At 36.5% G+C, this 26,512-nt stretch overlaps 2 protein-coding genes across 13 annotated transcripts in view; both read right to left on the reverse strand.

Annotated features, from left to right (window-relative positions):
* Nucleotides 1-7,243: 7,243 nt before the first annotated feature.
* On the reverse strand, nt 7,244-11,435 carry LOC139146273 (RIMS-binding protein 2-like). The gene is made up of 3 exons (XM_070717679.1): nt 11,307-11,435; nt 10,495-10,632; nt 7,244-7,435 (listed from the first exon to the last, which is right to left on the reverse strand). The coding sequence occupies exons 1-3, from the start codon at nt 11,433-11,435 to the stop codon at nt 7,244-7,246; spliced, it is 459 nt and encodes a 152-aa protein (XP_070573780.1).
* Nucleotides 10,495-26,512, reverse strand: part of LOC139145576 (RIMS-binding protein 2-like) — a 62,949-nt gene continuing 46,931 nt past the window's right edge. For 4 of the 12 annotated variants that reach the window (XM_070716820.1, XM_070716817.1, XM_070716812.1 and 1 more), the window contains 15 exons: nt 26,110-26,193; nt 23,216-23,293; nt 22,622-22,783; nt 21,918-22,190; nt 21,137-21,298; nt 20,059-20,181; nt 19,175-19,351; nt 18,513-18,676; nt 17,650-17,694; nt 16,339-16,512; nt 14,696-14,878; nt 13,480-13,696; nt 12,357-12,802; nt 11,307-11,744; nt 10,495-10,632 (listed from right to left, as the gene is read on the reverse strand). In XM_070716820.1, coding sequence (XP_070572921.1) covers nt 11,691-11,744; nt 12,357-12,802; nt 13,480-13,696; nt 14,696-14,878; nt 16,339-16,512; nt 17,650-17,694; nt 18,513-18,676; nt 19,175-19,351; nt 20,059-20,181; nt 21,137-21,298; nt 21,918-22,190; nt 22,622-22,783; nt 23,216-23,293; nt 26,110-26,193 — 2,342 coding nt within the window. In that variant the 3' untranslated portion in view covers nt 10,495-10,632; nt 11,307-11,690. The remainder of the gene's footprint in view (nt 10,633-11,306; nt 11,745-12,356; nt 12,803-13,479; nt 13,697-14,695; nt 14,879-16,338; nt 16,513-17,649; nt 17,695-18,512; nt 18,677-19,174; nt 19,352-20,058; nt 20,182-21,136; nt 21,299-21,917; nt 22,191-22,621; nt 22,784-23,215; nt 23,294-26,109; nt 26,194-26,512) is intronic. The other 8 variants (XM_070716822.1, XM_070716821.1, XM_070716815.1 and 5 more) reach the window with 6 other exon arrangements.

Raw genomic sequence — 26,512 nt, forward strand, 5'->3', positions numbered from 1 at the left:
CTCTATATATGACTGTTATTCTCCCGAGTCATTCACAGTGGTGTTATCTGTATCAAAGTTAACAGAATTTATCAATTTATCGAGTCCTGATATACTTGTGTCCTAGCAACAGAGCATCTGATTCGAACTGATGAAATTACAACTGACGTTGAAGTGAAAGTTTTAAACTATTTAGGCATTCCGAAGCACAAAATCTTCCCTACACGAGGCACGTATTGTACAGCGACATGATTGCGATTCACAGCATTTGTAGCTGAACCGTGATGGTATCTTGGAAAAGTACAGTTGAAGTAATATTTCAGGGCGCATACACCCTAAATGCGCATGTACAATGCCAATCTGTGTCAACGCCATCGATATTCTTGTTTCCTAGATGCATAAACTGGCGATTGAATTGATTGATACAGGTGATCAATCAGGTTTATAGCTCTGAGAGCATTTTATTTGCAAGTGAACGATACTGCCTAGCAAATCATGAAATTCAACAACATCTTACGGAGCAGAGTTCATAGCGGACTTCGCGGTCGAATTCTGATGTAGTTCAGTAAGGGCGGAGCGCGAATTGGTCTGACAACTGATTATTATCAAATAATGCCTGAGAGAGAGACTTAGATTTACGTTGATTTCAGCAGAAAACAAATTTTGAGTATCATAAACTTGGATCAGTAGTGTGATCAATTAGATTGGGAAGAGACAGAATTGACAATGACAGAGTAGGTAATGATGTCGTACGACAAGGACCTTGGGAACAGTTTTATTACGTGCCATCTCTCTCTGCGCCAAGGTTACACGAGTAGGTTAAGTATGAAGTGATTGGAAACCCTCCAGCTACTTAACTTTGTAAATCAGTTGTAATGATGAAAAACGTCTTTTGAAACTTGCTTTCGCTCTGTACAAATGAGAGCGAGGTCAGTTCTCAATAACCTGATAATGTACTCGTGCTTCTGTCTGCTGTTTCGACTATTCTGACTATTGTCTGTTGTATTGAGCTCCAAGATTCCCTGCATCAAATACGCATGATCTGATTGCATGTGGTTGGTAATGGTGTTTTACACATGTGCATTCTCTTGTCATTCTCCGGCACCTAAGGATAAATTTGTTTCTCAAAGTCTTCCCTCTGTACGAAGTGTAATGCTATACGACAAAAAGGTGCCTTGAATCCAACAAACTAATATTCGAATACAAAATTTCTGTTTTTGCCATTTAGTTTTTCGCAGTTACATGGATATCATGAGAAACACAATTTGACATTCAAGATCTGGGGATTGGTTTCCATATTGAATGTACTGCTTTACTCATTATTTGTCTATATTTTGCTGTAACTTTTAATTTCACTATTTGCGTTGTGTAAGTCTATTGCAAGTGCTTGTTATACTCAGCCAAGGATGTTGACACACAACTGTTTAACTTGTCAATACAGTGTATACATAGTGTAAAATGCACCGTCCTTGCTTACGTTTGAATTGTAGTCTGGACAAGAATTTCCTTCCTAAGGGAGTCATCATTATTTACGGCTTGGGGGTCAGAGAAATGTGAGGGAGGTCACTCAGAAAACTGAAAACTTCAAGGGGGGTTGCTCAAAATGTGGAGAGGAAGGGGGTTACTCAATTTTTTGTGCGAAATAAATTGAAATCCCTCTCAGATTGCACCATTGCACACATTAATTTTTCAAAATTTTCCATGCAGATAGGGGACAGCCCCCTCTGAAACTTTCTCCCTCAGCCTCTCGTATGTTGTCCCCATGTACTTTCAAATTCTGCCCTGTCAGATATCCTTGTGAAAAACCCTGTCATGATACACATACAAATTAAACAATATGCTATATGGTTGGATACTGGCTATAGCACAAGCTACTGTAACTCTGTATTTTACTGTGACTTTGAATTTCGTTTTGATGGTTTCAACTTTTTCAATCGTCATGAGATCACCGATGATAAGCTGGCAGGGTACATCAGGATTTGAAAGGTCTTTACAATTGTTGTATTTTGTAAATTTTATAAATGCATGTATTGGTATTTAAATTTGCAAAGTGGGGGGGGGGGTTCAGTCAAAATTTCAAACTTAGAGAAGGGGGTACTCAAATTCATCATGGTAGGCAGGAAGCGTTACCGAAATTTCGGAGTTTCAGATGAAATTCCTCCGACACCCCCCCCCCCCCCCCCCCCCCGCCGTTAATAATGACGGCTCCTTAACAATAACAATGCAGTATACACATGTACAGGCTGAGTTGTCAAGGTAAATACTCTTGTATGTTAACACGCTGTCAGGTGTAGAACAAGAAACTATGGTAACATTAATACAAATATGGTGAAACAATCACGCCAATGGCAAGGTAGAGACTCACTATTAGGTTGCATGGAAGATGTACATAGCATGTCATGTGTAAAGTAGCAAGAATAAAGGTCCTTTGCAATATTCTTATACTTTTAGTGCATGCTTATCTTTGCAATCCCCTGCATGCATACATACATACATACACAGACATGCAACCATACTTACATGCACATACGACACACGTCTGTGAAGAGAGGAGCAGAATTACCAGCAATATATTTGAAATAGAACTAAAGGAAACAAACCAACCGATTGCTGTTTTGACAAGAAATTGTAATGACTATCACATGGTAATCTGGGACATGAGATAGGCTGTTCCATCCACAGTCAGCATTCCCTCACTTGAATTTACATAAGCAGAGAAGCCAACTAGACAGGAGATACCTTTCAGTAGACCTCAGTAGATCAGAAAGGAACGACTTATCGTTATAGGCTGTTCCAAGAATCATTGTACTCCCTACACAGACAAATATAAGAGGTATTCACTTTGTACAACTACACACAGACATTACATTGAGTGTATCTGGATGGCAACTGCCATTTTGCAAGAATTTAAGAGAACACAGATGAACAGATTCTGAGGAGATGAATTTTTGACCAAAAATCACCCTGAAAGTTTAGCCACATTTTGGAGTTATTACACATAGATCATCACCAGGATCATGTCTACCAAACATCAAATTTATCACACAATTCATCACAATGCAAACAAACCTAAACAAGGTCATCCATGGGGACCTATATAAAAGATATCCTAGCTGTCTGATGAGTGGTTCTGAAGATTTTTAACAAAGTTTTCACCAACAATGGCAAAATTACCATTAGAAATGCAAACATGCATATTTCATTGCAGGTTGGACATAAAGGGCATCCCTATAGACCCTCTACCAAATAATAAAGCTGTTTGACCAGGAGTCGGAAGAAGATTTTTGACCAACTGTTGGATGTTTTAGCTCATTTGCACAATTATGACAATAATCAATTAAAAGAAAAACTGTCTGGCTAAGAAAAAGATGATGCACCTACACACCAAATATTAAGTTTGTAAATATTTGCGTGGAAGGACATCCTCACATAATATATACATACATACATACATACATACATAGAGACTGATACTGGACAAATACCCATACTAATTGTTTCTATAGACATTATCTGTAATAGCTAAAAAGACATCAAAAGTTAATGGCCTCTTAAGTTGGCAATCTCTTTCTACTGATAGTAAACTCATCAAATAAAGACAAACACAATGCACTTGTTTTATGTATCATTAAAAATATAGCCATGCTTTTATTGATTATATACAAATTGAAATGTTGAAATCGTAGTTGGAGAGCTGTCATCATAATACAATAATGCATCTAGGGGACACAAATGGATAAAAGACCATCTGAGCATGTCAGTGTGGCAGAATGACTTTCAGCCTACATTTTGTGACTTTCAGAGTCTCATGGGTCATTGCTGACACCATACCCTGTACTGGGCAAATTGCTTTTTTGCCATTATGTCGGGTTTAAAAGACCCTTATATGGGAAAGCAGAGCCAATTAATACATGTTTTACAATTGTATAGTGCCTATAGAAGACAAGTCTCTTGGTCAGACCATGGTCACTCCATGCGTGACTATGGTCAGACAAACCACTGTCTCTGTAGAACTGCATGTTACATTTTCCATCTCCCAGTCTTCTGAGTCAATCACAGGCTTCTGGTATCTGACACTGACACGGGTCCATCATCCAAGTTGGGTCTGTTACGAAACACTGCTTCAGTGAAACTATGGAATGGTATCCTTCATTATACTGGCTAAGTAAATGGTGAACAGCACATTTTTATCTCCTTTTAACTAACACTAGCTCTCTAACACTTGAATTTAAGACAAAAAAAGGAAAACACAAACCACTGTGTAAAAACAGACTAGTTTGCAAAGTTAATAATAACAGTGAAAAACATATAAAACACCTTCCACATGAGCCTGTGTACAAGAAAACCTACATTTGAGTCAATTATACTTTTTCAATATTTTTATACAAAATCTTCATATATAAACACAATGAAACCATTCTCAGTAATCAAAACAAAATTTACACAAATGCTGAACAAATCATTTCATGTACACAAATATTCCCATTAAATAAATTTCCCCTGTAGGTAAATCAGAAAAAAAATGTACATCATATCAAATTGCCACAGACATCAAGTCGGACAATGGTCAAGATTACTATACACATTTTGAATTTGACTGGCACCATTCAATAATTGGTCCTATGATTCTAATACAGTAGGCCATGAACTAGATTATGAACTTAAATATGTTGGTTTGTATAACTTTAGAATACAAATCCATAAGCAGAACTCAATGGAATATTCACTTGACTAAAATCTCTATACTGTTTGCTAAAATGTTGCTCATAAATATTTATACAGATATGCAAAACCATACATGCTAGTCATGAATATTCATTAGCAGCAAGTTGGGTATTGAGTCCTAATATCTGTGCAGAACATAGGTATATAATGAACATTCATGAAGTTGAAAAAAAAACTGTAATTTGCTGAACTTGTATCCATATTAGATGAGGTAACTGAAACTGGGAAGAAATCTTGCTTGGATATCAAGCTCTGCATCTAATGAATGTCCACCTGTAAATTGGTGAGATTGGTAGAAAGAAGGTCCCTTATATTGATGGAATAGTTATGCACAGTGCAAATAGCTTGTATTGACACTGATGAGTAGATCGTGTTATTATCAAAAAACGAAAGGATCAAGCAGAAATGATAGCTCAGAAACTTGTTTGGTATTAATAAAGACTGATCATTGCAACCATTCAACCCTGTGACATACATAGGATTACACCTTCAACAGTAAATTGTAAATGCTGATAATATTTGCAAACCTGAAAAACAACCATAACTACTGGTGAAATACAAATTCAAGTAAAGACAGTGGGATATTATACAGAATTTCAACTTAAATCTCCAATCTGCTTAGACTATCTGCAAATGATCTATGGTTACAGAAAAAAAACTCAGTATGACAAATGAACATATGGATTCTGGAAAAACTATTCTGTAAATATTACTCTATTTAAAACTGTTGTTCTGCCACAGTCATGTTCATTCTCCATCTGCCTAATATTATGTCCTTTAAACAGTGGAACATCAGATGACTTCATGCTCACAACATCAAAGTACCAACTAAAGAATTACCTATCTCTTCACCTGTGACCTACCACCCAACCACCGTTTCCCAATGAACAGCCTGCAAATGTTACAGTTGTTACTGTGTTGACACTCGTATGCAAAGCTAGTGATATTGGGATAGATTTTCCAACAACGTAAAAAATACATTCAATTCTTCTGGTTAGAAAAGGCTCACGTTCCACAATGCCTTGACTATGCCTACATGTGGCATTGCAACTCAGACCAGTTGGTTCATCCAGTCATCCTGCCCAGAAGGTCAGTAAAGCATTCCCATTGTGAAACAGCTTAAAATTTTTTGTTCCTCTACCAACACGTGTACGACAACATCTACCTCGAATATTGACCTTATTGTGATATATCACTATTTTCCACAGTATCAAGACCTAGAGACTGAGTGTCTCACACGTTGTACGTAACTGCACAGACATTGCACCAATGCTAAAAACAAACATTCCCTTTGTCATTTAAGTCCCACCAACAATTCAATAGACAGCGGTTTCCCAAAAAATAGTGAACAATGGAAAAGTAAAAGGATTCAAAATAATGATCCAGTTTTAACTGATTTACGGAATCGTTTATCTGAACTACGGATGATCTGTGAATAAGGTTACGTAGGTGGATTTGGATTAATTCCACGATATCAGCACTTTAGCAAAGTGAAACTTGGAAAGTGCCATGTCAAGTCTATTAAATATTTTATCTGGTAGTATATTTGATGTGAAACTTTGGTTTACTTTATGTATAGCTAATTCTAGAAAGATATCATCAGGTAGTCTGGGAAATATCTGTGAAAACTAAACACTTTAAGTTCATGCTGATTTTTTTCAGTGTGACACTTGAAAACTAAGAACAATGGAAGACTATGAACGGGGAATAAATAAAAAACAACAACATCACACTGCTATGGCTTCCGGAAATAAGTTATGGATAATACTGTCAACCGGGAATGAGTTTGGATAAGTGGAAAATCTGAAGGCCTTTGGGGTGAAAGAGTATACACGGATAAGAAAACAACATTATAACGAACAGGCTAAATAATATTTGAAATCTCAACTGTCACTGTCTTCCATTAAATCATCTAGAGTCTTCTGAATGTTGGGTCTTACAGTAGATTGCATTCATGACGATGTTTCACAATTCAACTGTATTTTGAATTTCGTGTTTCAAGGAGGGAGGGGAGGTGGTGATACTCAGTAAGCACCAACAGTTGCGTTATGATATATTGTCTGTTTTGAAATACTTTGAAATCTTGTCAGTTTCTGAGCACTGGAAGATGTGCCATGAAATCTTACAACACAGTCAGATGCACTGTGATCACTGTTATTCTGTTCTGGTACATCGAAATTAGCAAAATCCACACGGTGACAACAAATGTCGAACATTCCGGCACCACTCCTCCATTGATCATCCAGTATTAGCTTTCATTCCATCTCTTCTGTGCTTCAGATGTAGGTAGTAAAGATTTCATTGTCCGTCACAGAAATCTATGTGTCACAGATATTAACTGAGACAAGAACTTTGCTTGACCTGGTAAGAATTGTGAACTTTGACACTTGATTATTATGCACACTTCTTGTCTTCTTGTTCACACACAAAAGCATTTCACGAGAATTTGTACCCAAGTTGTGATGAAATATTTGTTAACGTTGGATCAGCATCTTGGGTGGTAAAACACAGTGATTAAAGAACCACTCGTTATTCACTGCTATCGTTTTTGTTTGGTACTGTTGCTTTCGCTGGTTGTCCCAAACTTCTTAAAGAGAGCCTTCCCTTTTGAGAAGAATCCTTTATTCTTTTTCTTATTGTCAGAGTCTGTGTTTGGAGTTAGGTTTTTGGCTTGAGGTCCATTGTCTTGGGTCTTTGTCTCCTTACCAGGGCTTTTGGTGGAGTTCTCTTTCTGTATCAGGAAAGAGATGTGTTGGATGATGAATGAATCAACTCTGTATAATAACAGTCGTAAATCCCAAAACAGCTAACATGTTAAACGCGAGTGTGAAGGTTTCTTCTGTTATACAAACCTGCAGTATAGGAAAACTCTATGCATCATATATAACAAAGTTGTGGATAATACATCATCTAAAAAAGTTTCTTAAAAAATACTATTGCCCCCGCATATAATGAGATTGACTGTGATTAGCTGTGTAAATGAACACAGAGAAGTTGTTATAAATCTGTTATTGTATGTGCAACATCACACTTCACTCACTGGATGATTGTTGATGGAAAAAAAAAACTGAAAAAAATAGAATCTGAGATTGTGGTTGGCTTCATTGGTCGATGTTGGAAAATAAAAGCTGGAAAATATTCTGGAAAGAACTAAGTGTGTGGTTGAACTTCCTGAGAAGCAAGAAGAGGCAATATTACAAGGCTTGTCTGAAAAGAAGATTAAAGATATCCATGCAGAGAATAACAGATTGAAGACAACCTTGTCCTTGACTTTCTAATAACAAAGTCTGGGACCCAACTGAACAGCATCACTTAAATATTTTAACTTTTTTCACTGCTCAATAATTGTGCTTCAGAGGTCATATCAATACAGTTAGTTTTTGTTGTCCTCTAAAAACTAGCGGAGTTTCTTCATCTTAGATGGCAACTGATAAAAATTTGTTCAACACATGCCAAGTTACACAATAAAGTCCGCTTTTACGTAACCTGTTCACCATAAATTCCACGCAAAAAGGTCCACGACTACCATTGATACTATTGGGTTTGGGCCAAACCATGGTTGTGGAGGGGTTAAGTTGGCAAGATTGCCAACTGGTTGGAGGTTAAGAAAGAAGAGAAAAACCTACTGGTTTGACAATTGCACACTGTCACCAACAAAGTGGGTAAACAGGAATATAGTGGTAAGATAAATACTTTACCAAAGGATGGATCAAAGCCAATCATATCGAAATAAATGTGATGACAAGATATCATCTTTTAGAGATGACAAATATGTTTAATTTTTGAGAAATTTATCAAACTATATAAGAGTTAAACCATAGACTCTAGAGCGTTTTCTCTACAGTCTATGGTTATACAGAAATGGAAATTTGACCATGGTTGATTGTATGATCAATAGAAAACCATAAGGATATTGATTTGAATCAATCTTAAATTCTTGATGTCAGGGAAACTTTCATAGCGTTCCTTACTACCACTTTGTTGGTGACAATGGCCGTATCTGATGAAACAGACATAATTATACTGCAGTTTTTCTCTACGTCAATAAAAAGCAATTTGACAGCTTAAGTAGGTATATGAAGACAAAAATACAAATCGACAACTGATACAGAATGACAAAAAATATAACTGAGCATTTTCCTTTTAGAGTTTTATACACATACAGTATAATACCGCAGACAGAACCACTACGAACTTCAACGACATGTATGAAGCAATTGGTGTAAAAAAGTTACTATGATTACTCAGCACACAAGTGCAAACAGTTCACATTTATTAAAACGAGATTTTTCAAAAATAATCAAAAATGGTCACTCACAGTGCTAATTATTAATTGATTATACTTCACATTCAAACTTATAATGTAAGAATAGTAATTAATGTGTGAAGTTAGAGTTAAGAAAGGAGGGATGAGTCATGCTGTGAGTAATATGGCAGTGGGAATGCATTAGATGGCATTGATGAGTTCAAGTTTTTACTGCAAAGGTAGTGTTACAGACATTAATTAAGAAAACACACAATTTCCATTGGGGAGGGTGACGTTCCATTTTTTTTCTCTCTCCATGCTTACCCGTGTGAGGAGCCCGCCTGGATGGGAAGACAAATTTGGAGGGAAGCAAAGGAGACAAAGATGAATAACGAAGAAACTAATGATGGAAAAACCAGAACCCCGAGTTATTGCTGTAGAAGTACTACTACTGGAATGAAAGCAGATTGGATTTAACTTTTAACATATTATTACATGCAAGATATACAGGAAGATAATGAATGATTATGAATGAACACAACATTCAAATACACATACAACACTGAATTGAATCATACAAATTTGTGTGCCTGAGAAACCACTTTTGCATGCTTTTAGTGTACAATTACACAGATGAGAAAGGCTTCATTTCAGCTCATTTTTATTTTAATGAGGAGCCATTTGACAGCCACAGAGTGTGGTAAACACCAGCTGTATGTTTAATGTGCGTTCTCTGTAAATACTTTAATTTCACTCATAAAATTTTTTTCTAACCATACATTGGGAGCAACATTAAACTATTGGTAGTGACCTGCATGTATCGACTTAATGATGAACCAACTATTTGTTTGTGAAAAAAGAATAATAAAACAGTAGACAGATCATCTTATATCATGGTTGTAGTGAACTAAAATGGCCAAATTTCATCTGTTGATGAAAGCATGACTGTATAAACATTGATTGAAATGATTATATTTAGCCTTTAATAAAGTGGAAATTATGAGGCAAATCAAACTTTTGAAACTTGGAACCTTCTAAAGGCTGAAACACTGAATAATGGCATCTTCTTTGTTATATTTTTTCTGTTGGGTGAGCATGCCAGAACTTTATTTTGCCTGTCTACTTTAGAGGTGGCATTAAAGACAAATGTCAATAACAAGGTATATATTTATATGCATGATGGATAGATAAGTAACATTTGTATGAGCTAAACTATTTCAAATTTTAAACGATATGATTTCTACATCAAGTACGATGTGAGTGTGTAAATTGAAAACCACACCCCTTGCACAGCAGGTCATGCAAGCGTCATATCAACTTCAAATTGTTATCAATATGTTGCTCCTTTTGAAAGACACATTAAACATGCAGTGATGTACAAATGCTGAGCGAATCAAAGCGAGTGATGAAAGTGGTTTCTCGACAGGCCAGGCTACATGAATAAATGTAATATTCAGACTTCAAACAGTTTTCATACAAAGTCCATGAAAGAAAGTGACGTCACAAAGTTCAAAATGCAAATTGGGTGAGAACTACTGTCTTACCTTGGTCAGAAGGGAAGGGGATGCTTTTTCTGAGGAAGTGTGCATTGGGTTGTTTGGGTGACTGTTTGGAAGAGATGACGTTGGCATATCTTCAAGGAAATTTGACGGCACCAAACCTCGTTGTCCATACAGTTCTCCCTACATACCACGGAAAAGAGAAGGAGAGAAAGGAAGAATAAGATTTCATCAAACGGATTCATGATGCAAGTGGTGAAAGCATTCTACAATTTGAAAGTTTGAAAAGATTTGAGTATCTTGTTCAACTAAATTATGCCTTTGAAAGCTTGTTTGTTGTCTCATCTCATCTGAAATATATATATATATATATATATATATATATATATATATATATATATATATATATATATATATATATATATATATATATATATATATATATATATTAAGTGATAAGCTGCTCAGGATCAGTGCTTAGTTCATGATATATATGTAAAAACAATCAAGAATTTGTCATAAGACACTGATGAAAAAAGTGATTATACAGTAATATACCTTTCATAATTTTTTTTCACAGACTACAGAATAATAATTTAATGCATACTGCTTTCAAAGATGCATTCTTGAATTATTGCAACACAATTTTACATGTCACCTTTCCATTGCAGAAAACAAAGATTGACAAACAAGGACTTTGTTATTCTTGGTAACAGTGATATTTTGCTCTTTCAGGAATCCAAATGACTGTAAAAAAACAGTGCACTAATCTTACACTTCCTTAAATTGTCATATAAACAATTATCAATTAATCAATACATCCACTGGTCAATCCAACATCATCCCACCCAGCTTACCATAAAGAAACCGTCTTCATCCATGTCTCCAAAGACAGTGATAATATCTCCTGTTCTGAACGCTAGCTCCACATCAGCGTCTACATTCGGGGAAGACAGTCGGGGGTCGTAATCAAAGATGGCCAGCATCTTCCTCGGGGGCCTTCGACAACAGGCTCGTCCGCTGGCATGGGAGGTTTTCCATTTGCCGTATTGTGATAGCTCTCGTCTTGCAAGGAAGGCATGCTAGCTAGAGAGTCATTATTATAACTACTATTGTCTTTACTTGAAGATGACTTGGCAGACCTCGGAGATTTCATTGACATTGACTGTTTTGGAACCTCTCCTCGGCTTCTTTGTCACTAAGTTTGGCTAACTGAACCATGTTGCAAGGTACAAATCCCGTCATTTCATTGGCCTCTCTCTGTAGAATCCATCTGCATCTTTATCTCCGTACACCTGTTATGTTCAACAGCAGGAATCCAATCAAATGTCTAGCTCCAATATTTCTGGCTTTTTTTCATGACACAAAAGAAAGCCCTCTATCTCCTTTAAATGAAGTTGACTCTTGACAAGTATTGAGTATCATGAGGGCCCCTCGAGGGTCTATGAGTATCATGATACTTCAAAGCTGTTGTTTGTCAAGGCAATGCTTAACAACATGTGCAACTATAAAATTTCCTTTCATGCTTTTCTTTGGTCGATGTGGATCAAATTTGAGTTTCACCTTAAAAGGACCACGAAATGATGACTCATTTTTCCAAAAGTATCATTAATTTTAGCTTTGAGATGGCAATGCTCATCCTAGCCAAGACTTTATTAACCTGGAGAAAATTACATTTTAAACCACATTAGTATTGAATTAGAAATCTGACAAACATGGTAGATCAGGTCACTGACTTTGATTACATTAATGGTATTTCGATAAGTTGACCTGTAATTTGTATGTAAAATTTCTGATGTATTTATCACAGCTTAATTCATTCTCAAATCAAAATATGATTAAAAGCCACAGTAGAGAAAGAATACATTTATATTTCATGTCATGTTAAGAGTCTTTTTCATCCATACCTTTATCATTTGTCCTTCCCTGAAAGGGAGCTCCTCGTCATAGGCGTCAGGGTTCGGTGACATAGTGACTGGGTCATATGTAAACATTGCAACAAAGTATCTGATAGTACTGTCATCATACAATTCCTCCGGTGCTTCACTTTCCATGCTCTCCTCGTCAACAAGGTCGTCGTCTGAAAGTCCCCTGCTATGGTTCGGCGACAAACTATTCCTATAATCGTATTTTCTCCTGTGCTGGTCATCGCTGCCACCATAAGTGTCCTTTCTCTCCTCATACCTGTTGTAATTGTCGCCATATTGGTTGGGGTAATAGGGTTTCTTATCCCTCATTTGAGAAGGCACATATCTCTGATGTCGACCTGGGTCGTATTCGCCGTCTGATCCGTACTGTTCCGATATTGATGACCCAGTTCCAAGCCCTTCACTGTTACTGTCTTTGGTGATTTCTACAATAAAAATTATATTAAATGTCAGAGTTAAGTTAAAGTGACTTAGCAATGCTAAAAAATCACAACAAACTCTATTAGGTAATCCAGTGATTTACTGAAAAAAGCAATTGACTCCTGACACACACACCTGAATAAATATGAGTATGAAAGGTCTTCACTGTATCAGTTACTGGGGAAAACGCATAGATGCCATGTGGATAAATGGACAGAAGATATCAGGGTTTCAAGACTGCACATTGTATAACTATCGGCAAATAAATTGAGGTGTCAAACATGTGAAAGTGCAAAGTGTACGTCTTGCAAGTGTTCTCTTTACAGTTGTTGGACAGTTAAAATATGTACAGTACAGCAGAAAAAAGCTTACACGGATATGTGTAGTTTATCCATGTAGTCACCAGTCGCTTCTGTTTTGTTGCAGTATAGGCACACAATTTGACATTTTTTCCCTTGACAATTTGCATTCTTTCACTAAAAGTATTATTTAGTGAATTTTCTGCACTCATTGGACATCTCACAGATGTTATAGTTCTCCCTTAGCACAAGAAAATTCCATAGTTATGTTTATTGCCAGTAGGCTCCTACAGAGAACTTCCAGTTATGCCAAAAATGACTCAAACAGTTCACACATGAATATCACACGGCACACCAAGCTCTATCAAGTCAAGCAAACTTACGAGAGTCATTCTCCTTGGTTTGATACTGACCTATATGAGGTACAGACATTGGCTGGGCTTTCACAGGCACTGGTTCCTGTACATGGTGATCTGGAGACTGTTCCGTTTCCCTCTCATAGTCCCTCTGCTGTCGAATCACAGGTATAGGCACTGTCTGCTCTTGCTTGCTAAATTGCTCAATCTCGGGGTCTGTGTCGAACTCTAGCTCGTGGTTGCTCTGAGGAGAGACACAAAAAAATAGTGAATGGTGGTGTACGTTTAACCCTTTGAGAGCTGTATTTTTCCCACCAAAATTTTAGTCAACATTTTATCAATTTTTATGAACTTTTCCTGAATTTTTCTGATCATTTGGACCGAACGAGCATAATATTTCATCAGCAACGGTTTTTTATCAACATTTTCGCAAAAACCTGACAAAAATTGGCTGAGGTATATTTTATAGGGGCAACAAAAATTGACTTTGGTGCTCAAAGGGTTAATCACTGCTGTTGATATTGGCACCATGCATACCATATGCCACATTCTTGATGTGGTATTGATGGCAGCATTGCAAGAGTTGACACCATTCCATGTGAGCAGGAGAGATTATCAGAAAACACAAGTGGAATTGGCAACATTGCTGAAATCATAAACATTGCTGAAAGAGACAACACTACATACGTATCAAATAGTTGTGACAACCTTTTGAAACATACAACTGCTAGGACTTTTACAGAGTAAACTTCCCTTTCAATCAAATCTGGACAACAAACTTTCAATTATTCTGACTTCTCATGAATATAAACTCAGAATACTTTTTTTCTTTTTTCACAAAAAAATCCCATTATTTTAGAAAAGGGAATCTAATGTACAGTAATATGAGAACACTGAAATTTTTCTTCCTTGGTCATCAGAATATCTGTACTCTCACAAGACTTGCATGCAATCGTGAATTGACAGAAAGTTGCTATCAATATCCAAAGTAACCGATCACTGACTTTCACGTGGATGGCAATGATAAAACAAGTGTGCTCTTAATACCATATAGTGCCAGTGACGATCTATGAGTAAATATAGCCGGCATACCTTTTTTCACCATACTTGTAAATTTGCAATGACAGAACAACTTTAATCTATTCACCCCCCATTTTCATGTAAAAAGTTCCACAATCATGATTGATAACAATGGATCTGGGACAAACCATGATGGTGAAAGGGTTAAGGAACACGTGCATACCTTGACATCTTTCTTTGGTGGTGGTAATTGAGAGTTGTTGGCATTGTCCGGCTTTTCTACTTCATCATCTCCAAACTCTGACAATTCTTCCTCAGCTTCCTCTGCTATATCCGACAGCTCCGATCTGTCGCTGCTCTCATCGGAATGAAGTTCCTCTCGGAATGAAGGACGGATTTCAGGCTTCTTGAAATGAGAAACAATATCAAAGTGGTTAAAAATACAGACAGTGGCAGATTTACTATATGAAATGCACTGATGTGAGTTAAATGGCATCTGACAGCCAACTGCTTTCTATTTCAGTCATGTTATACCCCATCATGAGGTGAATATTAAAATTTACTTTGTTTTTTCTGTTTCTTCAGAATTTTAACCATTAGAATGAATTCTATCATCATGTATTGTGTAACCATTTCACTGCCAAAGTGTGATTCAATCCTATTATTTCAATGTACAGGTTGAATTTGTCACATGTGCAGTGGCAATGCTAATGGAAAGGGTTAAACTTGACCTGCTGATAAACAATTCCATTACTGACATCCCATGGATTATTGAGACAGGTGGATGGCAATCCAGCAAGTCATTAAAAACATTTGTTGCACTACAAAAAATTACGCAATACAGATTATCTTTAGAATGGCTGGTTCTTTTAAAGTTTATTGAGTATCCTGGCCATATAAACAGCAATTTGGGTCCATTTCACTGATTAGTACATCAGTGATTACCAAGATACACTGAACCAATTTTTGTCATATTGAAAACTGATCTTAAGAATGCAAAATGCCATGGTTCATGAAAGAGCATGAATATCACAATAAGTTTAATACGCAAAAATGCCTGATGCAGTGCCAATATATGGTTCACAACACAAAAAAGTCTTTTTAACGACTCTGTAAACTGTCTGTTATCTTGTAGAATTGCCATCCTGTTGCCTTAATCACTGGGGTGAATTCTGTAAATCCATGCTTACAGGATATAAACTGATTTCTATCTTATCAATTAATATCAGAGAGCATGCTATCACTATGGTTACAGTTAATCATTTACATACTAGATGATACTTATTAGTTGTCTTTAAAAACCATGTACATAACACCATGATATGGATCAGAATTGACATAACCTACTTCACTGCATATTTTGTTCTCATCAATACACATGGAATATACAAACAAGAATATGTTCATATGTATGTATGTATGTATATATATATATATATATATATATATATATATATATATATATATATATATATATATATATATATATATATATATATATATATATATATATATATATATATGAATAAACTTGGGATATTATTGAGTGTGTAGAATGCTAAAAGTCAATGAACAAAAAGTTAAATTCATTCTCATTGTAAAGATCACTGGAATAGCTTATAGCTATAATTAAAGGAAAAGTGATTGCAACTTGTTTTGCTTCAGATTCTGATTTTTTAAGAAGTGTAATCACTGTCCCTCTTTGGTGTGATTAAAGCAATTTTCTAGAAAAGATTGATTTGGAATCAATCCAACACTGCAAAAACAGTAACCCTTTATACACATCCAAGCCACCTTGAGCAGAGCTGTCAGTAGAACCGTTTTCTGATTCAGACTCGCAGCGCAATTATACATCTGAATACCCACCTTGGCTGAGGCTATTTCGTCTTTTGGAACTTGGTCTAGCTTATCGTCTATAGCAGGGTTACTTATGGGAGACACAGTCTCTTTTCTAAAGATTTCTACAGTTTCATCGGTGTGTGTACTTGTTGCAGCTGATGTGGTGTCATCAGTAATGTTATCATACATCCCACCACCAACCTGAGGACAGGGGTGACACCGACCACCATAGACGTACACAGAGACAGGTAGGTAGATAGATAGAGAGACATCAACAGACAGACAGACACGGACATGGAAGACATACGAAGAAAAAGAAAATGCACATAAGCTGGAAGTTAGTCACACTAACGTTCATTTTGGACTGACATAGGAAGACACCAGGTAGACTTATCCTCCCAGGTTCTCTCTTGTTACAGTATAGAGCTGTATGTGATGGGAGATTCCATTCAGACACAGAAGGGTGTGGTGCAGGTGGTGGATGGGTACGTGAGTGAAAAACTTGCAAAGTGGACAAACCATCTTCCTTTGATTCAGAACACTCTGTGAAACTGTTTCTTACTAATTTTAAAGACAGGGGTTACTGATGAAAGTTTTAATGTTTTTTGAAGATAAATTATTTCCATGAAGACTTAGAGTGAGAGTAGAGTGACATTATGCTCTTGGATAATATTATCCTGGTGACTTTGTGTTGGTTTTAGAGAATCTGACTGACAGATGGTAAAAACCCCAAATTGTTTTTGCTCGTTTGACATTTTCATTGAATGAACAGCTTTCCCTAACATTCGGTCTTCATGGATAGAGTTTACACAATAGTTCATTAAATATACACTTTTAAAAACAAAAGTCGACTTGTTAGTGCAGGACATTAATTAATACATGCATAAAGCCATGTGTGTTGAAGAATCATGATGCCAATGTGTTTTATTTAAAACGTGATGAAATGATGAAATGCATGTTGTGTGATGAAATATGAAATTTCTTGTCATCGTTTTAAGCTAGCTTCACAAAAACCTTGGCCATTGACATATGGTTGTCAGTCTCTCAGAGAAAAGCAAACACATATGCAGCAAAGAAGATATGCCCTACACTGTATGCTACGTACATCAATAGTCAATACTTTTATTGGTAACTATAGCAACAGTTTAAATTACTATCATAGCAATTAACAAAGTTAACCACCATGAACAAAAAATGAAAAGCACAAAAAAAAGACATGCCGGGTGTTGAGTTACATACTTTAGGTTATAACACATTATAACACTTTAGAAAAAAACAGGACACAATGTCATTTAGGTTATATAAGTTCAGGGTTCACTGAGACGACCTGATACTTACACGGTGACGATGTTTAAAACGGTGATGATCCCTATGTTTATGATGCTTGTTACGGTAGAAGCACAGGAGAATATTAATTAACAAACAAACTCACAGTGACAAATGTGTGTTGACATGGAAACGATGATGAAAAGTAACATCATTATTTTGGGGAAAACGTTTATCTAGATTATAACTTTATCATTTGGTACAGGGTTAGCTATTTATTCTTAACTAGAGGGCCACGCCACACAGGGAAGCTGGATTACTCAATGTTATTCATGAAGATTAGAAATCTAAGTCTTGTTGCTATATTTAAGTTTTATGTTTTTTTATCATTGGGTTATTACACACAGACATCAAAGATGTCTTCCTTTTTCATGTTTATCTGAGTAAATACTTTATACAGAAGAGAAGGAACATTGTGATTTGACCGTGATGGGAAAATTATGAGAGGGACAGCCAAGGGAGGATTAGAACACGGATGAACAACACAAACACACACCAAGCAGAGAGATATTGAGAAGCATGACAGTGTAAAACACAGCACAGTACAACCACTAATATACAGACGTCAAGACCATTATCCATGCAACAACCACCGATGCTTATGAGAAGAAGAACAGCATATAAAGTTTGTTGTATAGCAGTCTTCTTGTCCAGATTATTCCTTATGTTTCTGTTGTACTTTGTTATCTTGAAGTGGTTATATCGTATGAACTGGAACTGAATTTGCGCATGCACTGCTGGGAAACAGTATTGGATGAATACTGCCCTCTTGAGACAAATATTGTTATTAGACATACCAGTCAGATGTCAAGTTTCTTAGGAACGGTTCCAAGCATTAGACAAAAAGAATTTGTACATGCTGTTTTAGGCTTTACCTTGGCATCTTTATCAGAATCTGATTTCTTATCTCGTAACAGATCCATCGTTATTCGAAGTCCCCTGGAGTCAGCTGACGCACCATTGGTGGAGAGTGTTCTCACCGTCAGATAGCGGTAAGTAGAACTTTTGACTTTGTTGACGTTGACAACTGCTCTGTCAGCTAGACAATGAAATAAGCAAACAAATTTGACAAATGTGCTGTAAAGAAATTCATGATTAACCTGATGGAAACTTTAATTTCAAGACCTCGCTGTTTGTACTGGAGGTACAAACTTAAGTTTCACATGGCACAAAAAAGAACTAACTTTCAGTTATCAAAAGAAATGCCTCTCTGTTTGTGACAACCATGGACATATCTGACAATTACTGTAATATAGGTAAATTCTGACAAAAGTATGTACTCTGGCAATGTTGATAGGTATATTAAGCCAATTAAGGCTTTGACTTATTTGAAATAGCCAATCAAATCAATGGTTCATTTGAAACAGCCAATCAAATCAGTGACTTATTTGAATAGCCAATCGAATCTACCACTCATTTGAAATAGCTGATCAAATCAGTGAGTTTTTGAAATTACTGTGTTGACGGCCTTAAGTCTTTTGTAAACTACATGTCATAAATTGAACAACTTTGTATGAGATATGGTTAGAGTAGTTACCTGTTGGGGAGTCGACCACAGCAATTTCTTTTTCATCGACACAGACTGCATAGCCAGTGACAACTGCACCATTGGAAGTACCTGATGTGGTTATAGTGACTGGTAACCAGGTGACAAGAAGGGAGCCCTCATACGGCCCCTCTTCTACCTGCATGTCTAACGGTGGGTCAGGAAGACCTGGGGGAAATTAACCATGCATAAGCAATGAGGAAAATGTAATCCATATTGCTAACTTTTGGTCTTGGTGTTGGATCAGGTTTACATTTATAGAAAGCACAGTTATGTAACTAACAAGTGAAAAGGTCAAGTGATATCCCATGGATTAAAAGTAGCAATTTACTAGTAGCCTGTGGAACATTGTGATACATATCCACACATTTTAACACTTTCACTGACATGGTTAAAACAAAAGCTGATGTTATAGCAGTGAGGCCAGTCTTATACATATTGACAAAATTATGATGCTGATGACAATTTCATCTCAAGACTGATTTAGATATTGCTGGATAATTAAGTTTTACAATTTTCAAATGAATGAAGTTTATCCCTTCTCATTTCAAATGTATAAATCCAGTCTGAACTAGTGTATAACAGTATTTTTTGAACATGGTAAGAGGCCGTACGTAGATATGACACCCTAAGACCACAAAACTGGGCAGCATACCATCTTGAATCACAGGGTTTTGTGATTTCATGAATATGTGATCAGATGTAATTTTGCCTTTCTTGTGTAGATCTATGCCCATGTAAGGATGGGAAATATTAAAGGAAATTGATCACTCTGTATAAAACACGATATTAGTCAGCATGGAAAAGACAGCGGCATGCAGAGCTCTAAAGAAATTTATAGATTTATGCCATCGCATGCTGATTTATTTACTCACCACCTGGCGGGGTCTTAAACTCTATCTCTGCTGACATTCCTCTTTTATTCCTGTTGTCGTCCCACGACGTTCTGCGAGCTTTGGCTCTGACATTGACTCTATAAACTGTCATCGGTGATAGACCTATCAGAAATAATTAGACAGAGAATATTTAGCCTTCAGCTGACAAAATTCTGTCTAAAATCAAGTCTCTTCATCAAATTTACAGAAAGCCTTCAAAATGATTTACTACTGTAACAGAACCTTGTAGCTGTAATGTTCGTGTTTCCCTTTCATTTTATTTTGTTGTTTTTTTGTTTTTCCCAACCAAACATCAGCAAATCAATACCCATGTATAGCTCATACTTCATGCAACGCCAATCTTGAAACAAAACAAACGTTAGTCTACAGATGACGTTATTTTACTTTGGCTATCAAAATAATAATATCTATGGCAATTGAGGAGAAACAGTATAGAAATTTGGGTGATGTGATATAAACAGAACACTAGTGCACTGATAGTCACTGCTTGACAGGAATTGTTTCTTCTCAATGCCATTGTAATTTGCTAGGGTAGTGACTTGCAGTAAAAGATTTGTTGCAAGTTAAAGGGAAGGGGGTCTTGGGAAATGTGCTTAAAGGTTGTACGGGACCCATACAACCAATATAAACACTGTATTCTGGGCCCACTGTTGATTGATGAAAGTTAAAACATGTTTTCCATAATGTACATTGTAAAATTTAAATGTTGCAGTTCTGTAGATTTGATGCATCTAGAAATACCAGGCATGAAATATTGTTTGTGAACAAGAAAGTTGAACAGGCATAGTTCCAGCGACCCCCTCCCCTTCCTTTAGGAGCTGGACAAAAATCGTATTGGCAATACTACTTGAAATGAGTGTGACCAAGGTACATTGGATGAATACTGTTTTTTTTGTTGAGGACAGTACCCCAGTAAATTTTACAGCTCTCCACTGTATATCAATGCAATCATATTAGGGGACATCAGAAATAGTGGGGGGGTTCCCAATTAACCATAGTGATGCACCAACAACTTAGCAACACCTTGGCAAGAACACAAAAGTTAACAGCCACTTACCTGTAAGGGTGTATCTGTAAGTGCTCGGCTTTACTATTTTCACTTCTACATTGTTTACTGAAATGGCGTGCGCTAGGTTACTGTTGCCAGGCAACCATATGATATCTGCTGCAGTGGGCAGTACATTGACTGCTTTCAGTTCACTGGGTGCAGCTGTAGCTTCTGTAGACAGTGAAAAAAACATTTTATTCTCAAAGTCCATTTTTCTGCAGAAATTTTACATCTCTATTCCATTACAAATGACCTTCAGCTTGCTCTGACATGTGTGACTTCAGGGTATACCTTGGGATGAGCATTCCAGCTGCAATCTCTTCTCACTTTGTCAGTTATTTTCACAAATTCGTGACATTATTTGACGGTGAGAAATATTCTAAGCACATTCTCATTTTGTAAAACTTGTCCTTGCTATGACCCTTGACACTTGACCTTTGACCAAATGCACACAACATCCAATGAACTGACTTGCCAATAACTCTGCAGTTAGAGAGAAAGTGTCCTGCCATTGTGCTTTTCCGTTTCAAAACTTCACGTAACTATCAAGATACCTTTTCAGAACTCTATGTATTTCACCATGAAGTTTTCTTTCAAACCCCATTAAGATTTCAGTAGCACTACAGAGAAAATGATGCTACTTGTGGCATCTATCCACATGATTTCAATTCACATTTTTTATTGTTGTGACAAACCTTATCTATTCTCTGACAAACAAGAGACTACAACTGGAGACATTAGAGGAATCCACAGATATGTGACCAAGTTCAAGACCAGGGACTAGACTTACCCTTTCCTATTGTAATAGTACATGCAGCATCCTCAGACATCCCAGCGTTGGTGACTGTTCTCACTGAGATACGGTGGGATTGACTAGCGTTCACTTTCTCTATTAAGGCTCTAGTTTTGGCATCGCCTTTCACTGAGGCTTTCAGTCGGCCGTCCACGTAGACGCGGTATTCCTTGATGTCTGGAGGCGCGATGGTATCCGGAGCCACCCACTGGAGTATAATACTGTTGGGCATTTGCTTCTCCAGCTCCAGTTTCTTCGGACAGGCAACTTCTTGCAAGATAGAGGGAGAGACAGTAAAGGGTGGGGTTACTTAAAACAGTTATGGTTTAGTTGCATGCAAATGAATCTTGTCAATTAGACATGCAAAAGTATAATGTAGAAAAAACAACGCAGAAAAACAAACGTTTAGTTGTGCTGATAGTAAAATACAGGATAAGAGGTCTTATTGCATGGTAGTCAGTTCCTCGCTGTGACACTATAATTTTTTTGTGAATATTCATTTCAGCTGCTTTGGTGCAATTTTAACATGACAGTGACATGTCAGAAATATTGCACATGTATAGAAAATAATGCATTAGGTATGGTGTGTTGAATGCAGCCTGACTTGTCATCTTAGAATCAATAGGGCTGTCACAGCAGATTCTACAGAAAGTGCGCCCTCTATGTCCAATATTGTAAAGAGACAATACATATCTACTTACCACCGAGGGACAAGTCATCGATCTCACTGATGGATGTCAGACTGTCCTCGTTGCTTGCAAGTTTGTGGATGGTTGCAACTTGCACATTCTCTTCCTCCACTTCGGGGATATCCTCCAAGTCACTGACTTGATGATCTCCCCGTCGCAAGGCGGCAAGGTCGTCTAGGAACAGAAACATGATACATGTGAATGCCACAAACATAAATTTGAAAGCTGCTCACTTACTAAAGCCTTGACAACTGGCTGAGAACTGAAAATTTCAATTCATTTAAAGATTATAACGTTATCGCAATTTTGTTCATTGATGGGAATAGCTATGAATGAACACAGAGATACCAGGCAGCTGAACTTTCTACACGATTTCATCGACGAAACTAGGGAAGATGTGAAATGAATCCAGGTAACTAATCACTTGAATAATGCACAGAAATGGTACAGACACATCCATTATTAGCATTACCAAAATGTCACAGGGGTTTAAAGCTTTACAGGATCAAACTTGATGATGGCTTTGTACTACCACTGTGTCCACTGGTCTGAATTGCACCAGAAGTTGACAAAGCATCAGATATAATGAAATGACTTGATACGTACTTGGGTATGTAAGTTTATTTTTCAAGCCAGCGTTATCTTCATCACTGCTATCGAACTCCAAATCATTCAAATGTTCACCTGTATAACACAGTCAAGACGGTTATTATTAAAAGCAAACACATGATGCAATCAGGGTCAAGTTGAATTCAGTGCACTCATCACACCTGGCTTGACAAACATCACTGTATCGTGAAAACAATTCCCAGGAGACAGATTTGCCATAGCCAGTGACACTGCCTTACATAAACACAATGGCAATTATTTTCACAAATTTGCAAAAAAAAATACCTACAGAAGGATAATTTCAGTTACACATTGAATATTATATTTTCCACTGGTCAAAGTACCAAGCTGTAAAAGTACTGCAATACAGCATTGGACACTTTTGCTCTTGCCGAAAAAAAATCAAAGTAATACTTTTTTCCTTGCGGAAAAAAAAAACATAACACCATGAGCAGTGGATGGAAAATAAAATTATAAACCACACATAATATGTCAGTATTATCCTTCATGTATACCAGAGATTATGATTCCAGTTGACATTGTATAGTCCTTTCAAGGTATGACTTATTTGCAGTGACTTTGAAGTGAATGATAGGAGGCATATTATGAAAACAAACTAACAGTTTTGAATACAAAGATTGTCTATGACGCCATGAGAACTATGACACTTTTTGTATAGAGTGCAAAGATGGTAATATATACTGTGCTAATGAGTTGTCTTATGTGTAGGAGCACAGCATCAAAGTTTTTTTATGGAAAATTTGGATTCCATTTCCATTTCACTGACTATAAATAGAAAAACTTCATATACCACTTTAAGTACGACTTTTAATATTTTTGAGAAATTGACAGGTATTAATATCACGACAGAAGAAAAATTTTCAAGCATTTGTGGTGTTGTCAGATGATATTGCAAATTTTCAAATTTAAAACTATGATTGCGTGTGTCAAATGGGTCCGCAATTCAGCATAATTAAAAATTTCCTGAAAAAAAACAGTTCAATAACTGATGTATGCTGCCAATTCTAGATGACTCAATGACTGCATTTATGCACTGGTTTATGTCAACATAAATACATCATATTATGATCATGTTATAAATAAAATAGCAAATTAAATGCAAAAAAAAACAAAAAAAAATTCAAATTACCAATATCTACAAAAAATGATCATAAAAATAAATACTGTGTAAAAATTAAGGAAGGTTTTTCATTAGGTGTTATGCATAAAATACTTGAAACCCACTGAACATATGTAGTACACCCTTTATCCTGAGCCTATTGCCAGATTAATATTAACTAGAAGTAAATGGCCCAACATCAGGTTACAATTATCAGAGCTGACTAAAAACTTTATTGGAAGCTCTGTGTGATTATTAAGCAGATTTTAATTATGAACAGGACACGAAGAGACAGCATATTCTTTGGTTTTAACAAGAAAGGATGAGCTATAGAGAAATATTTTAAAATGATTACATTCACACAAATGACATAGAACGACCACATCACTTATTTACACACTGAAGCTCCAGAGGTTTCTGTTTAAATGGCTACTGGCTTCATAAAGTTTCACATATTTCAGAAAATTTCATAAATATTGACATTATTAATCCCTTTTTGATTTTGTAAAATTCCATAAATGTAAAGCATCCGGATATTTGGGCTGATGAGAAGTATAATCTTTTGCCGATAAAAACTCTGTGTATTACACATGTGTGCACAATATGCTTGCATATAATATGTATATTGATATTTGTCAAAGAAAGTCTGATGAATGAAAATGACAGTATTGCAGCTGACTTGCAGTGTGTTTGCAAGGTTATATCTGATTGGTCGATTGTCATTATTCACAGCAACTTAGGGAGTTTATTTTCATTATTCTGCCAACCAATTGGATAAAGCTTTCAAATCGCTGCAAGACGCCCCCGTATTGTCATGACCTTGGGGGAAGATTTGTCAATGTATCCAAGAAGTGTTGTTAAAATGGAGGCATTTCATTTACAATATAAATATTGGTACTTTCTTTTAAATATAATTTTCTAAGGTAGTAAAATGTTTGGAAAATTGATAAAAATAGCACTTTTGAAACAAAGTGTCTCCCAGGATAGAAATATTCGACAGGTTTTGCTGAAAATAAGTAAAGTGATGCAATATTTTTTTATCTACATCAGATTCAAATTCTTACAAGCCATGCAAGGTGCAGAATTTATGAAAAAAGGACAATTCTGAGAATGAGTTTCAAGCAATTTGGCATGCAATCTTAAAAGAATAAGGTAAAAACATCCTTTTTGGCAATGATGTGTCATCAGGGCTCAATGTGCAAAGCAGAATCTTCTTTTCTGATACACGGTACAGCATGAAAGAAGCCAGTAAACAGTGCCCTCTGGTGTTGAGTATTTGTATGTTATTTACAGTAAGTGAAGTGCATGCTGGGAAGTAGAAATCACCATTGAACACAGGCGACCTCATGCACAAGTCTGAGTCATGTTAGTGTCATGAAAGGAGGCATGAATGGATGAACTTGAAAAGTCTGTTAATAGTCAACACAACAAGTAAACAATAACAACAACAAAAACAACAACAACAGTGTATAAAGGACTTGCACAAATACAAATAGAAAAATATCTATGACTGTGTCTTGTGAAGGTTAGGTTTTCGGGTATCACAAAGTTTAATTTCTCACACCACAGAATAGAAATAACAGAACATATAACCACAGAAAAATCAGGAAAAAGAGTCAATGATGCAAGAACTCCTTAAACAGACAGAAAAAAAAACACCATGCAAGATACAGAAACTGACAAAAGACAGAACCAAGGAATGAAGCGTCAGTTGAAGTGAGTGTAACAGCAAAAAAGTGCATCCAGAGAAACAGTTATAACGTGGAAGAACCTTGTTTTGAAGAAGGATCCTTAGATGGGTCAGGGTCAGAGTTCAAGTCTTTGGAAAATGTACTCTCTATCTCAGCGGCCAGCTCTACAGTGATACAAAGAATATAAGTCATTTAGCAAGAGAGGAAAGCACACAGCTAGATGTGTGTGTATGTGTCACGAGACTTCACGACAGACACACATGAAGTGCAGATCCCATGAAACACACACAAACCACCACCGCAGGAAACGAATGAAAGTAACACGTCCTGCAAGATGAAAATGATCACATGACAAAATGCATGCTGGGAAATGGGGTTGGTAAAGAGATAAAATAGATACCAGGGAAGAAGAGGGGATGAATTGTAAAACATGCCTTCACAAAAACAGGACTAAAGATGACAGACAAAATACCCCGGACAAAT

Source organism: Ptychodera flava, chromosome 12 (genome assembly GCF_041260155.1).
Source record: "Ptychodera flava strain L36383 chromosome 12, AS_Pfla_20210202, whole genome shotgun sequence".
Taxonomy (NCBI): domain Eukaryota; kingdom Metazoa; phylum Hemichordata; class Enteropneusta; family Ptychoderidae; genus Ptychodera; species Ptychodera flava.